Below are 18218 nucleotides of genomic sequence, written 5' to 3'. Positions count from 1 at the left end.
CTCTTTTTCTAGCGTATTAACACATCGGCATGAAACATGAAACGCGTTTGAGTTTGTAATGCACAACACAATGTGATAGGACACCAATGTGTACAGATTGAAAAACATTAACAATCATATTATAGTATCTGTAAAGTATTATTTCATGTTTTGTTTGTACACAGCGAGCCAGACATTGTATGTACTGTATTTGTAATAACACACATGACATGCTGCGTGTATCATGATCAATATAAAGTGTGACTCAGTCGATGGACAGTTGGTCCAACTGACATAGTTTACGGTTTATTTGGGTAAGCACTACGGATGTCCGATAATATCGGCCTGCCGATATTATCGGCCGATAAATGCGTTAAAATGTAATATCGGAAATTATCGGTATCGTTTTTTAAATAATCGGTATCGGGTTGTTTTTTGCTTGTTTGTTTTTTTAATTAAATCAACATAAAATACACAAGATACACTTACAAATAGTGCACCAACCCAAAAAACCTCCCTCCCCCATTTACACTCATTCACACTCATTCACACAAAAGGGTTATTTCTTTCTGTTATTAATATTTTGGTTCCTACATTATATATCAATATATATCAATACAGTGTGCAAGGGATACAGTCCATAAGCACACATGATTGTGCGTGCTGCTGGTCCACTAATAGTACTAACTTTTAACAGTTAATTTGACTAATTTTCATTAATTACTAGTTTCTATGGAACTTTTTTTATATTGTTTTACTTTCTTTATTATTCAAGAAAATGTTTTTAATTTATTTATCTTATTTTTTTTTTTTTTTTTTAAAGTGCCTTATCTTCACCATACCTGGTTGGCCAAATTAAGCATACGGTAATAATGTGTTAATTCCACGACTGCATATATCGGTTGATATCGGTATCGGTAATTAAAGAGTTGGACAATATCGGAATATCGGATATCGGCAAAAAGCCATTATCGGATATTCCTAGTAAGCACTCAATTTACGTCGAAATAGCTTGGCTTCAAATTCCACATTGACAGCTTCGAGTCACTTTGACCTCACTCTCTCGGTTTCCGTCAGCTCCAACGTCTCACTTTTCCTTTGAGCTGATTTCTAGAAGCAGCAGTTCATCCTCAGTCTATTCAGCTTCAAAAAGATAAGCTTGTGAATCGTCATTTGTCCAAAAATAGTTGCCTTTGTTGTTTGTTGCCGAGTCTGCCATGATTAGAACACACTCGCGTTTGTTGCCAGAAGTAGGAACACACATTTGTTGCCAGAAGTCAGAAGTGCGTTGCTATGGTAACAGAAATCAATGCACTGAAAAAATTGGTCCCGGCAATGATTAAACTGATCAAAATAATGTAAATATTTTGCATATTTTGTGTATTTGTCATATAAAAAAGGTTTCTTTGAAAAAAAAGGGCATAAAACAAACCCGCCAAAATAAACAAAAAATAATAAAAACGTATAATGGACGGATACATCCGAAGCTGATCTTAGAATTACTTGTTGAAAGTTAAAAAAAATATATTGTAAAATTAATTTTTAACACTTATGAGTGGGACCCTTTTGGGTCCCCAAGGGTTTAAATATCTGAGCGTCTCCGCTCGGGATGGTGTCCTGCTGACCCCCCTATGGACTGGACTCTTACTATTATGTTGGATCCACTATGGACTAGACTCTCACAATATTATGTCAGACCCACTCGACATTCATTGCATTCGGTCTCCCCTAGAGGGAGGGGGGGGCGGGGTTACCCACATATGCGGTCCTCTCCAAGGTTTCTCATAGTCATTCACATCGACGTCCCACTGGGGTGAGTTTTTCCTTGCCCTTATGTGGGCTTTGTACCGAGGATGTCGTTGTGGCTTGTGCAGCCCTTTGAGACACTTGTGATTTAGGGCTATATAAATAAATATTGATTGATTGATTGATTGATTGAAATATGATTTTTTTTTAAAGGTAATTGCTCAAAAATAATAATAAAATCAATGTTCTTGTGATTTATTGAACTATCAAAGGCTCCAATTACTTCACAAACATTCCAATTTCAAATTTGTTATGGGGGGGGGGGGGATATTGCGTATTTTGTGTTTTGTTTGTCAAATAAAGGGTTTGACAAAAAAAGTCTAAAAACATTCAAACGATTTCATTTTTATCGATAGACCTGAAGTTCCATCCATCCATCCATTTTCTACCGCTTGTCCCTTACAGGGTCGCGGGGGGTGCTGGAGCCTATCTCAGGTGCAAGTTGATCTGGAGATTTAAGCCTTGAATAAACAGGCAAGTGATTTAAACTTAATGAAAAAAACAAAGCTCCTGGTTTTTCAGCAATTGAACATGCAAAAATGTGCAAAAAAAGAAGAAAAATTTAAAGATGTTTTAGTGTTTAAATAATTAAAAAATTATCAACAGAGTTGACATAAATACATACCCTAATTGTCCAAATGAATCAATATGTCTGTTTCAGTCACTACGTTATTTAGTCACTACAGTAATTACCACTTGTGTTCACATCCACAGGAACCACATGGGTGAGCCTACTCTATACAGTATTTACAACCTTACTAGTGTTCACTTCACAGCCACAGATGGTTCATTTAGTTATTAACATTATTAAAATCATAAAGAGTACAAACAATGTTTATTCTATTAGCTAACTTCCTTGATCTGAATAGCCATTTGTGATTCATAGCATGAAATAACAAATATCTTGCAGTCATGTTGTTTATGTTTCAAAATGATTCAATGTCAAAATATAAACAGTAGAAATAACAAACAAAATGTCAGCTACTGTCTTGTTGTAAAACACCAATGAAAATGAAATGTAGCTTTTAGAAAAGGCTATACTGTAGCTAAAGTCATCACATGTCTGCCGTCTTCTCTTCTCCGACTCTCTCATCGTCATTTGGGATGTTGTGACTTCCCTTCCTGGTTCGATGACCCGCCCTATCTTGCCTGTGATTGGCCTGTCCGTAATGCTTTGCCTTAATCTTAACCAATCGTGACTCATCATAGTAAACATGTTCTTATATACGTAAATCAGCCAATCATCATTGTTGTTTCCCGTACAGTTAGCCCCTGCCCGTAGAGTTGCTTCGCTACGTAGCTTCCATTTTTAAGTTAATATTTTTTAATGGAAAACCGTCGTTTTTACCACTGTATTATCAAAAACCGTACTCATTACGGGAAAACTGTAGCTGTCGGCAGGTATGGCAAAGAGACGGATTAAGATTAGGGATGTCCGATAATATCGGACTGCCGATATTATCGGCCGATAAATGCTTTAAAATGTAACATCGGAAATTATCAGTATGGGTTTCAAAAGTCTTGTTCACGAGTGAGGGAAGAGTGGATCGTGAGATCGACAGGCGGATTGGTGCGGCGTCTTCAGTAATGCAGACGCTTTATCGATCCGTTGTGGTGAAGAAGGAGCTGAGCCGGAAGGCAAAGCTCTCAATTTACCGGTCGATCTACGTTCCCATCCTCACCTATGGTCATGAGCTTTGGGTTATGACCGAAAGGACAAGATCACGGGTACAAGCGGCCGAAATGAGTTTCCTCCGCCGGGTGGCGGGGCTCTCCCTTAGAGATAGGGTGAGAAGCTCTGCCATCCGGGAGGAGCTCAAAGTAAAGCCGCTGCTCCTCCACATCGAGAGGAGCCAGATGAGGTGGTTCGGGCATCTGGTCAGGATGCCACCCGAACGCCTCCCTAGGGAGGTGTTTAGGGCACGTCCGACCGGTAGGAGGCCGCGGGGAAGACCCAGGACACGTTGGGAAGACTATGTCTCCCGGCTGGCCTGGGAACGCCTCGGGGTCCCACAGGAAGAGCTGGACGAAGTGGCTGGGGAGAGGGAAGTCTAGGCTTCCCTGCTTAGGCTGCTGCCCCCGCGACCAGACCTCGGATAAGCGGAAGAAGATGGATGGATGGATGGGTTTCAAAATTATCGGTATCGGTTTCAAAAAGTAAAATGTATGACTTTTTAAAACGCCGCTGTGTACACGGACGTAGGGAGAAGAACAGAGTGTCAATAAACCTTAAAGGCACTGCCTTTGCGTGCCGGCCCAGTCACATAATATCTATGGCTTATGACACACTCACAAGTGAATGCAATTCATACTTGGTCAACAGCCATACAGGTCACACTGAGGGTGGCCGTATGAACAACTTTAACACTGTTACAAATATGCGCCACACTGTGAACCCACACCAAACAAGAATGACAAACACATTTCAGGAGAACATCCGCACCGTAATACAACAGAACAAATACCCAGAACTCCTTGCAGCACTAACTCTTCCGGGACGCTACAATATACACACCCCGCTATCCTTCCCCCCACCTCAACCCCGCCCCCCTAACCCCGCCCACCTCATCCTCCTAATGCTCTCTCAGGGAGAGCATGTCCCAAATTCCAAGCTGCTGTTTTGAGGCATGTTAAAAAAAATAATGCACTTTGTGACTTAAATAATAAATATGGCAGTGCCATGTTGGCACTTTTTTCCATAACTTGAGTTGAAGTTGTTCTCTTATTTTGGAAAACCTTGTTACATTGTTTAATGCATCCAGCGGGGCATCACAACAAAATTAGGCATAATAATGTGTTAATTCCACAACTGTATATATCGGTATCGGTTGATATCCATCCATCCATCCATTTTTCTACCGCTTATTCCCTTCGGGGTTGCGGGGGGCGCTGGAGCCTATCTCAGCTACAATCGGGCGGAAGGCGGGGTACACCCTGGACAAGTCGCCACCTCATCGCAGGGCCAACACAGATAGACAGACAACATTCACACTCACATTCATCGGTATCGGTAATTAAGAGTTGGACAATATCGGAATATCGGATATCGGCAAAAAAGCCATTCTCGGACATCTCTAATCAAGATTTTAACACACATTGTGGATTGGAAAAAAGGAAGAAAAACGGAAAATATTTTTGTATATTTTTAGAGATAAAAAAAGACGGATTTCCGACTATAGACGGAAAAATCACATTCCTGAAATAAGTCATATACAAAATTAGTATATGACTTATTTTTTACATTTTCATGACTAAGACCATTTCGGGTCCCTGAGACCAAACTTCAGTGGAGCCCTAGAGGGTAAAAAGAATCGATACGTTGTCCTGGTTTTGAAAATGTAATAAAATATCAAAAAGCTTGGACACCCGTGGTGTGAACCAAAGGCATGTTTTCCCACCGCATGCAGTGTATTTGCGTGTCCAGCGGGCGGCGCTCTTACCGAGGATGTAGTCTTGGTACGCCTTGAACCGCTCGTAAAACAGCAGACGGCCTGTTTGAAAAGTGTCTGGAAGACCGGAATCGCTTCCGGCGCCGCGCTCGCATCGCTGAAGCTGCGTCCCCGTCGGCTCCGTGTCGAAGTGGTGTGTGCCGCTGTCGTCGTCGCCGCTGTCGTAGTCGTCGCCGCTTCCAGCCGCTTCGGCGCTTCCAGCCGCATCGGCGCTTCCAGCCGCATCGGCATTTCCAGCCGCATCGGCATTTCCAGCCGCATCGGCATTTCCAGCCGCATCGTCACTTCCAGCCGCATCATTTTGGAACAGCACTGTGCAATAGGAACATATCAGCCACAAGTTTCGACATATTCTGGAACTTCCTAATGTAGTTCTTTGTATGCAAAAACTCCAGTTTCAAATAGTTGGAATGGTCTGTCAATTATTGAGTGATTATTTTATGTATAGAAGATTCTAACTACACAATGTTTCTAGGTATATATACAGTCGTGGTCAAAAGTTTACACACACTTGTGAAGGACATAATGTCATGGCTGTCTTGAATTTCCAATCATTTCTACAACTCTTATTTTTTTATGATAGAGGGATTGGAGCACATACTTGTTGATCACAAAAAACATTCATGAAGTTTGGTTCTTTTATGAATTTATTATGGGTCTACTGAAAATGTGACCAAATCTGCTGGGTCAAAAGTATACATACAGCAATGTTAATACTTGGTTACATGTCCCTTGGCAAGTTTCACTGCAATAAGGCGCTTTTGGTAGCCATTTTTATTGTGTGTATGTCCTATAATATTGTTTATTGTCTGTATGTCCTATAATAATGTTTATTGTGTATATGTCCTATAATAATGTTTATTGTGTGTATGTCCTATAATAATGGTTATTGTGTGTATGTCCTATAATCATGTTTATTGTGTGTATGTCCTACAATCATGTTTATTGTGACTATGTCCTAAAATAGTGTTTATTGTGTGTATGTCCTATAATCATGTTTATTGTGCGTATGTCCTATAATAATGTTTATTGTGTGTATGTCCTACAATCATGTTTATTGAGTGTATGTCCTATTATATTGTTTATTGTGTGTATGTCCTATATCATTGTTTAATGTGTGTATGTCCTATAATAATGTTTGTGTGTATGTCCTATAATAATGTTTATTGTGTGTATGTCCTATAATAATGTTTATTGTGTGTATGTCCTATAATAATGGTTATTGTGTGTATGTCCTATAATATTGTTTATTGATTGTATGTCCTATAATCATGTTTATTGTGTGTATGTCCCATAATCATGTTTATTGTGTGTATGCCCTATAATCATGTTTATTGTGTGTATGTCCTATAATGTTAAATGTGTGTATGTCCTATAATAATGTTTATTGTGTGTATGTCCTACAATCATGTTTATTGTGTGTATGTCCTATAATGTTAAATGTGTGTATGTCCTATAATAATGTTTATTGTGTGTATGTCCTACAATCATGTTTATTGTGTGTATGTCCTATAATATTGTTTATTGTGTGTATGTCCTATAATAATGTTTATTGTGTGTATGTCCTATAATAATGTTCATTGTGTGTATGTCCTATAATAATGGTTATTGTGTGTATGTCCTATAATATTGTTTATTGATTGTATGTCCTATAATCATGTTTATTGTGTGTATGTCCCATAATCATGTTTATTGTGTGTATGTCCTATAATGTTAAATGTGTGTATGTCCTATAATAATGTTTATTGTGTGTATGTCTTACAATCATGTTTGTGTGTATGTCCTATAATGTTAAATGTGTGTATGTCCTATAATAATGTTTATTGTGTGTATGTCCTACAATCATGTTTATTGTGGGTATGTCCTATAATATTGTTTATTGTGTGTATGTCCTATAATATTGTTTATTGTGTGTATGTCCCATAATAATGTTTATTGTGTGTATGCATCCATCCATTTTTCTACCGCTTATTCCCTTCGGGGTCGTGTCCTATAATAATGTTTATTGTGTCTATGTCCTATAATAATGTTTATTGTGTGTATGTCCTATAATAATGGTTATTGTGTGTATGTCATATAATATAGTTTATTGATTGTATGTCATATAATCATGTTTATTGTGTATATGTCCCATAATTATGTTTATTGGGTGTATGTCCCATAATCATGTTTATTGTGTGTATGTCCTATAATAATGTTTATTGTGTGTATGTCCTATAATGTTTATTGTGTGTATGTTCTATAATAATGTTTATGGTGTGTATGTCCTATAATATAGTTTATTGATTGTATGTCATATAATCATGTTTATTGTGTGTTTGTCCCATAATCATGTGTATTGTGTGTATGTCCATATCTATTCATCCGCCAACTTTGGCAATAGTTTTGTGCCATAAATCAGATATGATAATAGTTCAATATAGAGGCAACTTGTTTTCCACTCTACTGCTAGTGAAATATATGAGTAATATTTCATATACCTTGAGTCACATGGCAAATATTATCTTTACCGTCTTCCACTTGGACGAACGATTCCAAATCGACAACAAGGAAGTCGGACATGGCGTTTTTCTCCTCGCTCTTGTCACTCCAACTTCCCTCCGCCGGGTTGGCGCTCGTTTCTTGTTCCATTCTCACTTTCACTACACGCTCAATATCAAATCGATTTCTTGAAATATTCAATCTATTAAATCAAGTCGAGCTAAACTTTCCACGACTCCGTGGATCGCTCGCGCGCACTACTTTGAACATTTCCGCTGTTCGAATAGGACAGTGAGTGCGCATGCGCTATTCTACGTCACTTCCGGCAGCTTTAAAAAAAAACTTGATTTCAACAACAATATGATACAAAACAAACAGCATCATTCCGAACAGTCACAATAAACACATTTCCCGATCATTTTAAAATAATGTGTACATAAAAATATTTTAATTAGACTTTCCAGACAATAATCCAAGATGTTAAAACAAAAGTTCTATTTTTTAAAAAGAAAAGAGAAAACAAATATAGAAAAGCGTGCAAGGGATAACACTTGACAGAGAATGAAACAAAAATAAATGAAAGCACCATTTTCATACATAACCTTCTAAATGAGTCTATGATTGAAACTGTTTATATATATTGTATTCAGAATGTGAAAATCTTTCATATACGTTTTTATTTGATTGTTTTAATTTGGAAAAACGGCAGTTATCGTCGTCTGTCATAGTTACAAGGATTTGGACGCAGCAAACATAAATTAATATAAGAACAATATAATTCAATACTTGACACTAGGTTGAACAATTTACATATCAATATAAAATAAAATAAATCATTATCTACATACAAACAAAATATGCTGAAGAAAATAATAAGAGAGTACCAATTAAAAGAGAAATTAATAGGAACAGAATAATATTGACAACCACATGTGGGTTGCTGTCTTATATATGTATGCTTAACTCAGTGGTTCTTAAACTTTTTTTGTCATCCCCCACTTTGGACAAGGGGGAGTTTTCAAGCCCCACCTGCCCTCATCGCCCCAACAGAACGCTAATGCCAAGCTTAACATTTTCAAATGTATTGAACATCAAGTAACATCAAGTTGTATACATTCAAACTCAATAACATAAAATAACATCAAGTTCAATAATAAATAAAATAACTGTGCAGCTGTGGTATAACTTGCCCATCCATCCATCCATTTTCTACCGCTTATTCCCTTTGGGGTCGCGGGGGGCACTGGAGCCTATCTCAGCTACAATCGGGCGGAAGGCGGGGTACACCCTGGACAAGTCGCCACCTCATCGCAGGGCCAACACAGATAGACAGACAACATTTACACTCACATTCACACACTAGGGACCATTTAGTGTTGCCAATCAACCTATCCCCAGGTGCATGTCTTTGGAGGTGGGAGGAAGCCGGAGTACCCGGAGGGAACCCACGCAGTCACGGGGAGGACATGAAAACTCCACACAGAAAGATCCCGAGCCCAGGATTGAACCCAAGACTACTCAGGACCTTCGTATTGTGAGGCAGATGCACTAACCCCTCTGCCACCGTGCTGCCTGGTATAACTTGCATCAAGTTCAATAATAAATAAAATAACTTGCATCAAGTTCAATGATAAATAAAACAAAAGTGTTATAACTTGTATCAAGTTCAATAATAAATCAAAAAGTGTTATAACTTGCATCAAGTTCAATAATAAATCAAATAAAAGTGTTATAACTTGCATCAAGTTCAATAATAAATCAAATAAAAGTGTTATAACTTGCATCAAGTTCAATAATAAATCAAATAACTTGCATCAAGTTCAAAATAAATAAAATAAAAGTGCCACTTTGCAATCTTTGCAAAAAAAAAGGAGGAGCTATGCATTTGGCAAGACAGGGCAAGTGACAGCACTTTGCCCCGGGAGAGCCACCTTGCTTCACTGTGAAACACATACTTGCCAACCCTCCCGGATTTTCCGGGAGACTCCCGAAATTCAGCGCTTCTCCCGAAAACCTCCCGGGACAAATTTTCTCCCGAAAATCTCCCGAAATTCAGGCGTACCTGAGTGACGTGTCGACAGCATGTTTTCACGTCCGCTTTCCCACAATATAAAGAGCGTGCCTGCCCAATCACGTTATAACTGTAGAATGATGGAGGGCGAGTTCTTGGTTTCTTATGTGGGTTTATTGTTAGACAGTTTAATTAACGTCCTCCCAGCACGGAAACAACACACAACAACAGCAGTCACGTTTTCGTCTACCGTAAAGCAGTTCGTCTGCCGTAAACAGCAATGTTGTGACACTCTTAAACAGGGCAATACTGCCATCTAATGTATATGCATATGTGACATTAACATCTAGGGCTTTTAGAGAGTGCAGTGCACAACTGCGCACACAACAAGGAGACGAAGCAGAATGCATCATCAGAGAGGGTGTTCAGCATGGTTAGAAAAATAATGACAGAGAATAGAACAAGGATGGACAATTCAACCCTTAACTCAACAATGAGTAGATGAGTGTTATGTGTGTGTATATGTGTAAATAAATGAACACTGAAATTCAAGTATTTCTCTTATTTATATATATATATATATATATATATATATATATATATATATATATATATATATATATATATATATATATATATATATATATATATACAGCTAGAATTCACTGAAAGTCAAGTATTTCTTATATATATATATATATATATATATATATATATATATATATATATATATATATAGCTAGAATTCACTGAAAGTCAAGTATTTCTTATATATATATATATATATATATATATATATATATATATATATATATATATATATATATATATGTATATATAGCTAGAATTCACTGAAAGTCAAGTATTTCTTATATATATATATATATATATATATATATATATATGTGTGTGTGTGTGTGTGTGTGTGTGAAATACTTCCATCCATCCATCCATTTTCTACCGCTTATTCCCTTTGGGGTCGCGGGGGGCGCTGGAGCCTATCTCAGCTACAATCGGGCGGAAGGCGGGGTACACCCTGGACAAGTCGCCACCTCATCGCAGGGCCAACACAGATAGACAGACAACATTCACACTCACATCCACACACTAGGGCCAATTTAGTGTTGCCAATCAACTTATCCCCAGGTGCATGTCTTTGGAGGTGGGAGGAAGCCGGAGTACCCGGAGGGAACCCACGCAGTCACGGGGAGAACATGCAAACTCCACACAGAAAGATCCCGAGCCCGGGATTGAACCCAAGACTACTCAGGACCTTCGTATTGTGAGGCAGATGCACTAACCCCTCTGCCACCGTGAAGCCCGTGTGAAATACTTGACTTGGTGAATTCTAGCTGTAAATATACTCCTCCCCTCTTAACCACGCCCCCACCCCCAACCACGCTCCCCACCCCCACCTCCCGAAATCGGAGGTCTCAAGGTTGGCAAGTATGGTGAAACAGCACGGCTGTATAATCAGCTCCCATTTCCTCACACAGTGTAGAGAACAGTCGCGCTTTCAGTGGTCGTGTTTTGATCAAATTTACCGCGCTCACATCTGTTAAAACCTCATTGAGTTCGGGGCTGAGCTGCCTTGACGTGAGTGCTTCCCGGTGAATGACACAGTGTGTCCAATGCGCATTTGGCGCAACCCTCTTTATTAGAGACTGCAGCTTGTTTCTTGACCCTGCCATGGTCTGTGCGCCATCAGAGCAAAAGCCCACACAGTTTTCCCATTTAAGGTCGTGTTCTTTGAGGAAACTGTCCATTATCTTGAACAGCTCATCAGCAGAGGCTCTATTTTTGATGTATTTGCAAAACAGAAAATCCTCGCACAGTGACTCGCCATTCACAAAGCGGACGTATGCGATGAACAGGCAGTCTTTATTGCTGTCAGTAGCTTCGTCCACTTGTAAAGCAAAACGACTTTCTTTTCATTTGTCTCCGAGGTGTTCCTCAAGATCACTTGCAATGTCGCATATACGTCTCGCAACTGTGTCGTTTGACAGTGGGACAGCTTTTCATTTTGCTGCGCTTGTCTCGTCAAGTTTGTTCCGCTTAGCCCCGCCCCCATTAGTTACTGTTGCTATGTCTGTCAAACTTTTGCTCCTACCTAGAAATTTAAAGCCTACAGGAAAAATAAGTAATTTACATTTATTTATATAGCGGATTTCACAGACAGAATCACAAAGTGATTTACAGTGTGTATAGAAAATGAAAGCATAGTAAAAAAAAAAAAAATCTAAAAAAAAAAAAATTAAAGTGAAATTCCCTCCCGTTCCTCGCGCCCCACCTGTCATGTCTCTATTCCCCACCAGTGGGGCGCGCCCCACACTTTGAGAAACGCTGGCTTAACTCAATACCTTCTATAGCAGCGTTTCTTGACCATAGGGCCATTGTTGGGCCGCGAGCGTCCCCTACAGGGCGGCCAAAAAAATATGTGTTTCTCAGCGGTGGTCCGTATGGGCCGCAGTCTACTCAGTTGTAATACACTTTTACACCACTTATAGCAGTAATGACAATATCACACAAACAGAAGAAGTTTGCAGCTAAAGTCATAAAGAAGTTTGTAAAATTAACTTAGTCAAGCTGTATTTTCATTTACTCTTTAATTTTATCGGCAGTTTAGTTAAGAAACATATTCATGATTAATATTATATAATATATAATATTATTAATATTATATAATATATAATATTATTAATATTATATAACATATAATATTATTACTATTATATATCATATGTATATATAATGTATCATATGTATACATCATATATCATACATCATATATTATATATCATATACTGTACATATATTATGTAAATATTACATATATGTTATATTTTATATTACTACTACGGTACATTTTTAGTCTTTTTTATACCTGCATTGTCCTTTCCATCCTTACACTTTCCATCCTTTGTAACTAAGCTACTGTGTGGAACAATTTTCCTTGTGGATCATTAAAGTTTGACTAATGTCTAATGTCTAATGTATTCATTATTAATTTATTTGAGCAAAACATAATTGTATGTAAAAAAAAAAATGCCATACTTATTTTTTCTACTCGGCCTGGCCTAAGCTCTTGGGTTTATGTGTTAAATAAATAGATGTAATTATTGAATATAATTACAATGAAAAGTAAAATAATTCATTGTAAATATTTGTGGCCCTGCGATGAGGTGGCAACTTGTCCAGGGTGTACCCCGCCTTCCGCCCGATTGTAGCTGAGATAGGCTCCAGCGCCCCCCGCGACCCCAAAGGGAATAAGCGGTAGAAAATGGATGGATGGGTGTAAATATTTGAGTGGGCCCCTGGTCCCTTCTGTAGTGGAAGAAGATGTGGGCCCCTAGGTCAAAAAGGTTAAGAACCCCTGTTCTATAGAAAATGTAGACTTCTCAAAACCTTGAATGTACTTTGTTTTATTCCAAAAATAAATTATTCACATTTTCTATACTAACATTACAAAAACAACATTTTTGTCTAAAAAAAAATATCGCTCGGGTATAATACATTAACTATTTTGAATTGTATTTCTTTCACTTGAGGAAAATATTTACATGTAATATATTTTGTCCTGGACAAAGTGGCTGGGGAAAGGGAAGTCTGGGCTTCCCTGCTGAGGCTGCTGCCCCCGCGACCCTACCTCGGATAAGCGGTAGAAGATGGATGGATGGATGGATGGATATTTTGTCCTCCATCCATCCCATTTTCTTATTTTTGATTGATTGACTGATATATTTTTATTTCAAATATGCATAAAAACAAGAGCAAGCCTGATCCAATACAGTGCTATCGCCTTAACACCCATTATAACAAAATGAAAACAATGGAGAATAAAAAACGAAAACAAGTGAGCATTGGACTTTTTTTTTTTTTTTTTTTTTACATATTTGAAAAGGAGTGAGAAGAAGTTTACACTTATATAATCCCACCCCTTTTCTTTAAATCACAAATTACTCTGAGCTAGAACTACCTGTTCACTCTATGTACAAACTTAATGAACTTGTATATTAGAGATGCGCGGATAGGCAATTATTTCATCCGCAACCGCATCAGAAAGTCGTCAACCATCCGCAATCCACCCGATCTAACATTTGATCAGAACCGCATCCGCCCGCATCCGCCCGTTGTTATATATCTAATATAGACGATGCAAGGCATTAGTGAGGTTATAAAGCTTTTGCCTGTTAAAGAAAGGAGACTGATCCAATGCAGTACAGACATTCGCGTGCCACGCTGTCACGACCCAGACGCACACCAGTGCGCAATCATATGGGAGCCGCGCTGAGCGCACCTCCAAGCGCGTCTCGCTGCAGGCGACGGCCGGGTATATGGGCCCGACGCTCCAGCGCCATCCATTTTCAGGGCTAGTTGATTCGGCAGGTGGGTTGTTACACACTCCTTAGCGGGTTCCAACTTCCATGGCCACCGTCCTAGCTGCTGTCTATATCAACCAGGGTGAGCCCCACCCCTTTCGTGAGCGCACTGCGCGCGGAGTGACCCCTGTTACGCGCCCCCGGCAACAGGGGTGGCGGGCAGGTAAGCTGCGCGGGCGGAGCGCGCGGAGTGACCCCTGTTACGAGCCCCCGGCCACGGGGGTGGCGGGCAGGTAAGCTGCTTACCTGCTGCGCGTGACGCCGGCCGCGGCGAAGGCGGACGAGGCGGGGTGTCGGTGCGGTGGGCGCGGTGGTGACCCTGGACGTGCGTCGGGCCCTTCTCGCGGATCGCCTCAGCTACGGCTCCCGGTGGGGCCCTCTCGGGGGAAGGGGCCTTGGTCCCGGACCCCGGCGAGGCGTCCCTTCTCCGCTCCGTAAAAGTGTCCATCTCTTTTTTTTTTTTTCTTCTGTTGTGGCATATGCTGCAGGTGCCTGCTCGTTTTTCGTATGTGGGTAACAACATTTAACTATGTATATATATTTCCGAATTGGTTTAACTGCCACCCGCCTGAATCTATTTAAAATCTAATTTTTTTTAACCACCCGACCCGACCCGACCCGCGGATAAAATCTAATTTTTTTAAATTTCATCCGCCCGATCCGCGGATAATCCGCGGACTCCGCGGTTGTGCCCGCAAACCGCGCATCTCTATTGTATATACGTACATTATAGATGTATACATACACTACACACATACATAGCCACACCTGAATTGCCATTCAATAAACTATTTTAGGATACCCCTGAAAGACATATTTTTAATAACACCACCCTAGAACATTTTGAGTTTCCTCAGACAAAGAGTTGTTTATTAATGTAATATTTGCCGAGTCGGCAAGGATTTGAAAGTTGTTTTTTTTATATAACTTTCACTTTTTTATAAAAACGACTTGTTGATGTACAACAACATTTGACATGTAAACAAAAGGCTCCATAAAAAGTCCTATAAGGTTGCATTGACAGGAGTCAGGTAACACTCCGGTACGGTAGGTGGCGACATGCACTAAAAGCGGTGGCGGCGAGCCGCCATAAAAAAAAATAGACAAAGAAGAAGAAAACGAAGAAGAAGAAGAAAAAAGCCGAAAAAAAGGCTACAAGAAGAATAACAAAAATGACAAATAATAATTCTGACATTATGATGGCCCGGGACTCTGCCAATGAAGATATCTTTGACTGCATTGTCATGGCGGATGAAAAGTGAGTTGCTGTTTTCAATGTTAGAAAGTGTCGTCTTGTTCTTTAACATTCCGTTGCTATGACGGTCACGGTGCGCAGTATGAAAGGTACGTTTCGTTAGGTGCCTCGGCATTAGGGTCACGGTTCGAACGTACCTCTGTATTGGGGTCACGGTTCAGTACATACCTCGGTATTATGGTTACGGTTCGGTACCTACCTCAGCATTACAATCACGGTTTGTTATGTACCTCGATATTTGGGTCACGGTTTGGTACGTACCTTGGTTTGATTGATTGACTGAAACTTTTATTAGTAGATTGCACAGTACAGTACATATTCCGTACAATTGACCACTATATGGTAACACCCGAATACGTTTTTCAACTTGTTTAAGTCGGGGTCCACGTTAATCAATTCATGGTAATGGTAATTAATGATATAATGGTTACGGTATGGTACGTACCTCGATATTATTATTCAATACCTACATCAGTATTACAATCACTGTTTGATACGTACCTCGATATTTGGGTCACGGTTTGGTACGTACCTTGGTGTAATGGTTACGGTTTGGTACGTACTTTGGTGTAATGGTTACGGTTTGGTACGTACTTTGGTGTAATGGTTACGGTTTGGTACGTAAATGGTAAATGGGTTATACTTGTATAGCGCTTTGGTACTCGACGCGCTTTGACACTATTTCCACATTTACCCATTCACACACACTGATTGCGGGAGCTGCCATGCAAGACCTTAACCACGACTCATCAGGAGCAAGGGTTGAAGTGTCTTGCTAACCCCTAACCCTAACCCAAGGGCACAACATACGTGACGAGGTTGGTAGAAGGTGGGGATTGAACCAAGAACCCTCAGGTTGCTGGCACGGCCACTCTCCCAACTGCGCCACGGTTGGTGTAGTGGTTACGGTTTAGTACGTACCTTGGTGTAATGGTTATGGTTTAGTACGTACCTTGGTGTAATGGTCACGTTTGGTACGTACTTTGGTGTAATGGTTACGGTTTGGTACGTACCTTGGTGTAATGGTTATGGGTTAGTACGTATCTTTGTATAATGGTCACGGTTTGGTACGTACCTTGGTGTAATGCTTACAGTTTGGTACGTACTTTGGTGTAATGGTTACGGTTTGGTACGTACCTTGGTGTAATGGTTATGGTTTAGTATTTACCGTATTTTCCGCACCATTAGCCGCACCTAAAAACCACAAATTTACTCAAAAGCTGACAGTGCGGCTTTTAACCCGGTGCGCTTTATATATGGATAAATATTAAGATTCATTTTCATAAAGTTTCGATCTCGCAACTTCGGTAAACAGCCGCCATCTTTTTTCCCGGTAGAACAGGAAGCGCTTCTTCTTCTACGCAAGCAACCGCCAAGGTAAGCACCCGCCCCCATAGAACAGGAAGCGCTTCTTCTTCTACTGTAAGCAACCACCCGCCCCCGGAAGAAGAAGAGAAGCGCGCGGATTTTCGTTTCATTTCCTTTGTGTGTTTACATCTGTAAAGACCAGACCACAAAATGGCTCCTACTAAGCGACACGCGTATAACGCAGAATTTAAACTTAAGGCAATAAGTCATGCCGAAGAACACGGAAATAGAGCAGCAGCAAGAGAATATAACATAAATTAATCAATGGTGCGTAGGTGGAGGAAGCAAGAAGATGACCTGCGCCAGGTAAAGAAGACAAAACAGAGTTTCCGAGGGAACAAAGCAAGATGGCAACTGTTGGAGGACAAACTCGAACAGTGGGTTGTTGAGCAGAGAGCAGCAAGCAGAAGTGTCAGCACCATCACTATTCGAATGAAGGCAACAACGCTAGCAAGCGAACTTCACCTGGATGATTTTAAAGGTGGTGCTTCTTGGTGTTTCCGGTTCATGAAAAGACGCTTATAGACTACGGTGTCGTCACGGACTACAAAGGCGGACTCGCACAATTTTTCAGGATTTATAGAGATCCCAAATACAGATCAGCAGGTACCAGAAGGTAAGAAAAGTTGTGTTTGCATAATATTGCGAAACAAAGTGCCAGATAATATGTTTTACCTTATACACACACTTTTCAATTCGGACACCGAAGACGAAGAATTCGAAGGATTTACGAATGAAGAATAACTTCAGAAAGTGAGCGCTATGTTTATTTTGTGTGTTGTGACATTAACGTTCGAGCAACATTATGTTGCTATTGCTCTGCACTATTTTGAATTTTACTATGTTTGTGATTGCACATTTGCGTACATTTTGGGACAGAGTTGTTAGAACGCTGGTTTTTAATATATTATTAAAGTTTGACTGACCTATCTGACTGTTTTTTTGACATTCCCTTTAGCGCAGCGTAGGCGCGGCTTATAGTCCGGGGCGGCTTATAGGTGGACAAAGTTTTGAAATATGCCATTCATTGAAGGTGCGGCTAATAACCCGGGGCGGCTTATAGTGCGGAAAATACGGTACCTTGTTATAATGGTCACAGTTTGGTACGTACCTTGGTATAATGGTCATGGTTTGGTACGTACCTTGGTGTAATGGTTACGGTTTGGTATGTACCTTGGTGTAATGTCACGGTTTGGTACGTACCTTGGTGTAATGGTTTTGGTTTAGTACGTATCTTCGTATAATGGTCACGGTTTGGTACGTACCTTGGTGTAATGGTTACAGTTTGGTACGTACTTTGGTGTAATGGTTACGGTTTGGTACGTACCTTGGTCTAATGGTTTTGGTTTAGTATTTACCTTGTTATAATGGTCACAGTTTGGTACGTACCTTGGTATAATGGTCACGGTTTGGTACGTACCTTGGTGTAATGGTTACGGTTTGGTATGTACCTTGGTGTAATGTCACGGTTTGGTACGTACCTTGGTGTA

General features: G+C 39.9%; 2 protein-coding genes across 5 annotated transcripts in view; one reads left to right on the top strand and one right to left on the bottom strand.

Annotated features, from left to right (window-relative positions):
* The window catches only part of shcbp1 (SHC SH2-domain binding protein 1), a 42205-nt gene extending 34204 nt beyond the window's left edge, over positions 1 to 8001 (bottom strand). Inside the window, exons 1-2 of one of the 2 annotated variants that reach the window (XM_061981039.1) lie at positions 7715 to 8001; positions 5226 to 5546 (exon numbers count right to left, since the gene is read on the bottom strand). In XM_061981039.1, the coding sequence (XP_061837023.1) occupies positions 5226 to 5546; positions 7715 to 7865 (472 nt within the window). In that variant the 5' untranslated portion in view covers positions 7866 to 8001. The remainder of the gene's footprint in view (positions 1 to 5225; positions 5547 to 7714) is intronic. The other variant, XM_061981041.1, reaches the window with a different exon arrangement.
* Positions 8002 to 15148: 7147 nt separating this feature from the next.
* lto1 (LTO1 maturation factor of ABCE1) overlaps positions 15149 to 18218 on the top strand; it is a 34918-nt gene continuing 31848 nt past the window's right edge. Inside the window, exon 1 of one of the 3 annotated variants that reach the window (XM_061980495.1) lies at positions 15149 to 15363. In XM_061980495.1, coding sequence (XP_061836479.1) covers positions 15278 to 15363 — 86 coding nt within the window. In that variant the 5' untranslated portion in view covers positions 15149 to 15277. The remainder of the gene's footprint in view (positions 15364 to 18218) is intronic. The other 2 variants (XM_061980494.1, XM_061980493.1) reach the window with 2 other exon arrangements.

Source organism: Nerophis lumbriciformis, linkage group LG20, assembly GCF_033978685.3.
Source record: "Nerophis lumbriciformis linkage group LG20, RoL_Nlum_v2.1, whole genome shotgun sequence".
Lineage (NCBI taxonomy): Eukaryota > Metazoa > Chordata > Actinopteri > Syngnathiformes > Syngnathidae > Nerophis > Nerophis lumbriciformis.
Note: the sequence above shows the minus strand (reverse complement) of the source record. Positions and strands in the feature narration are given on the sequence as shown.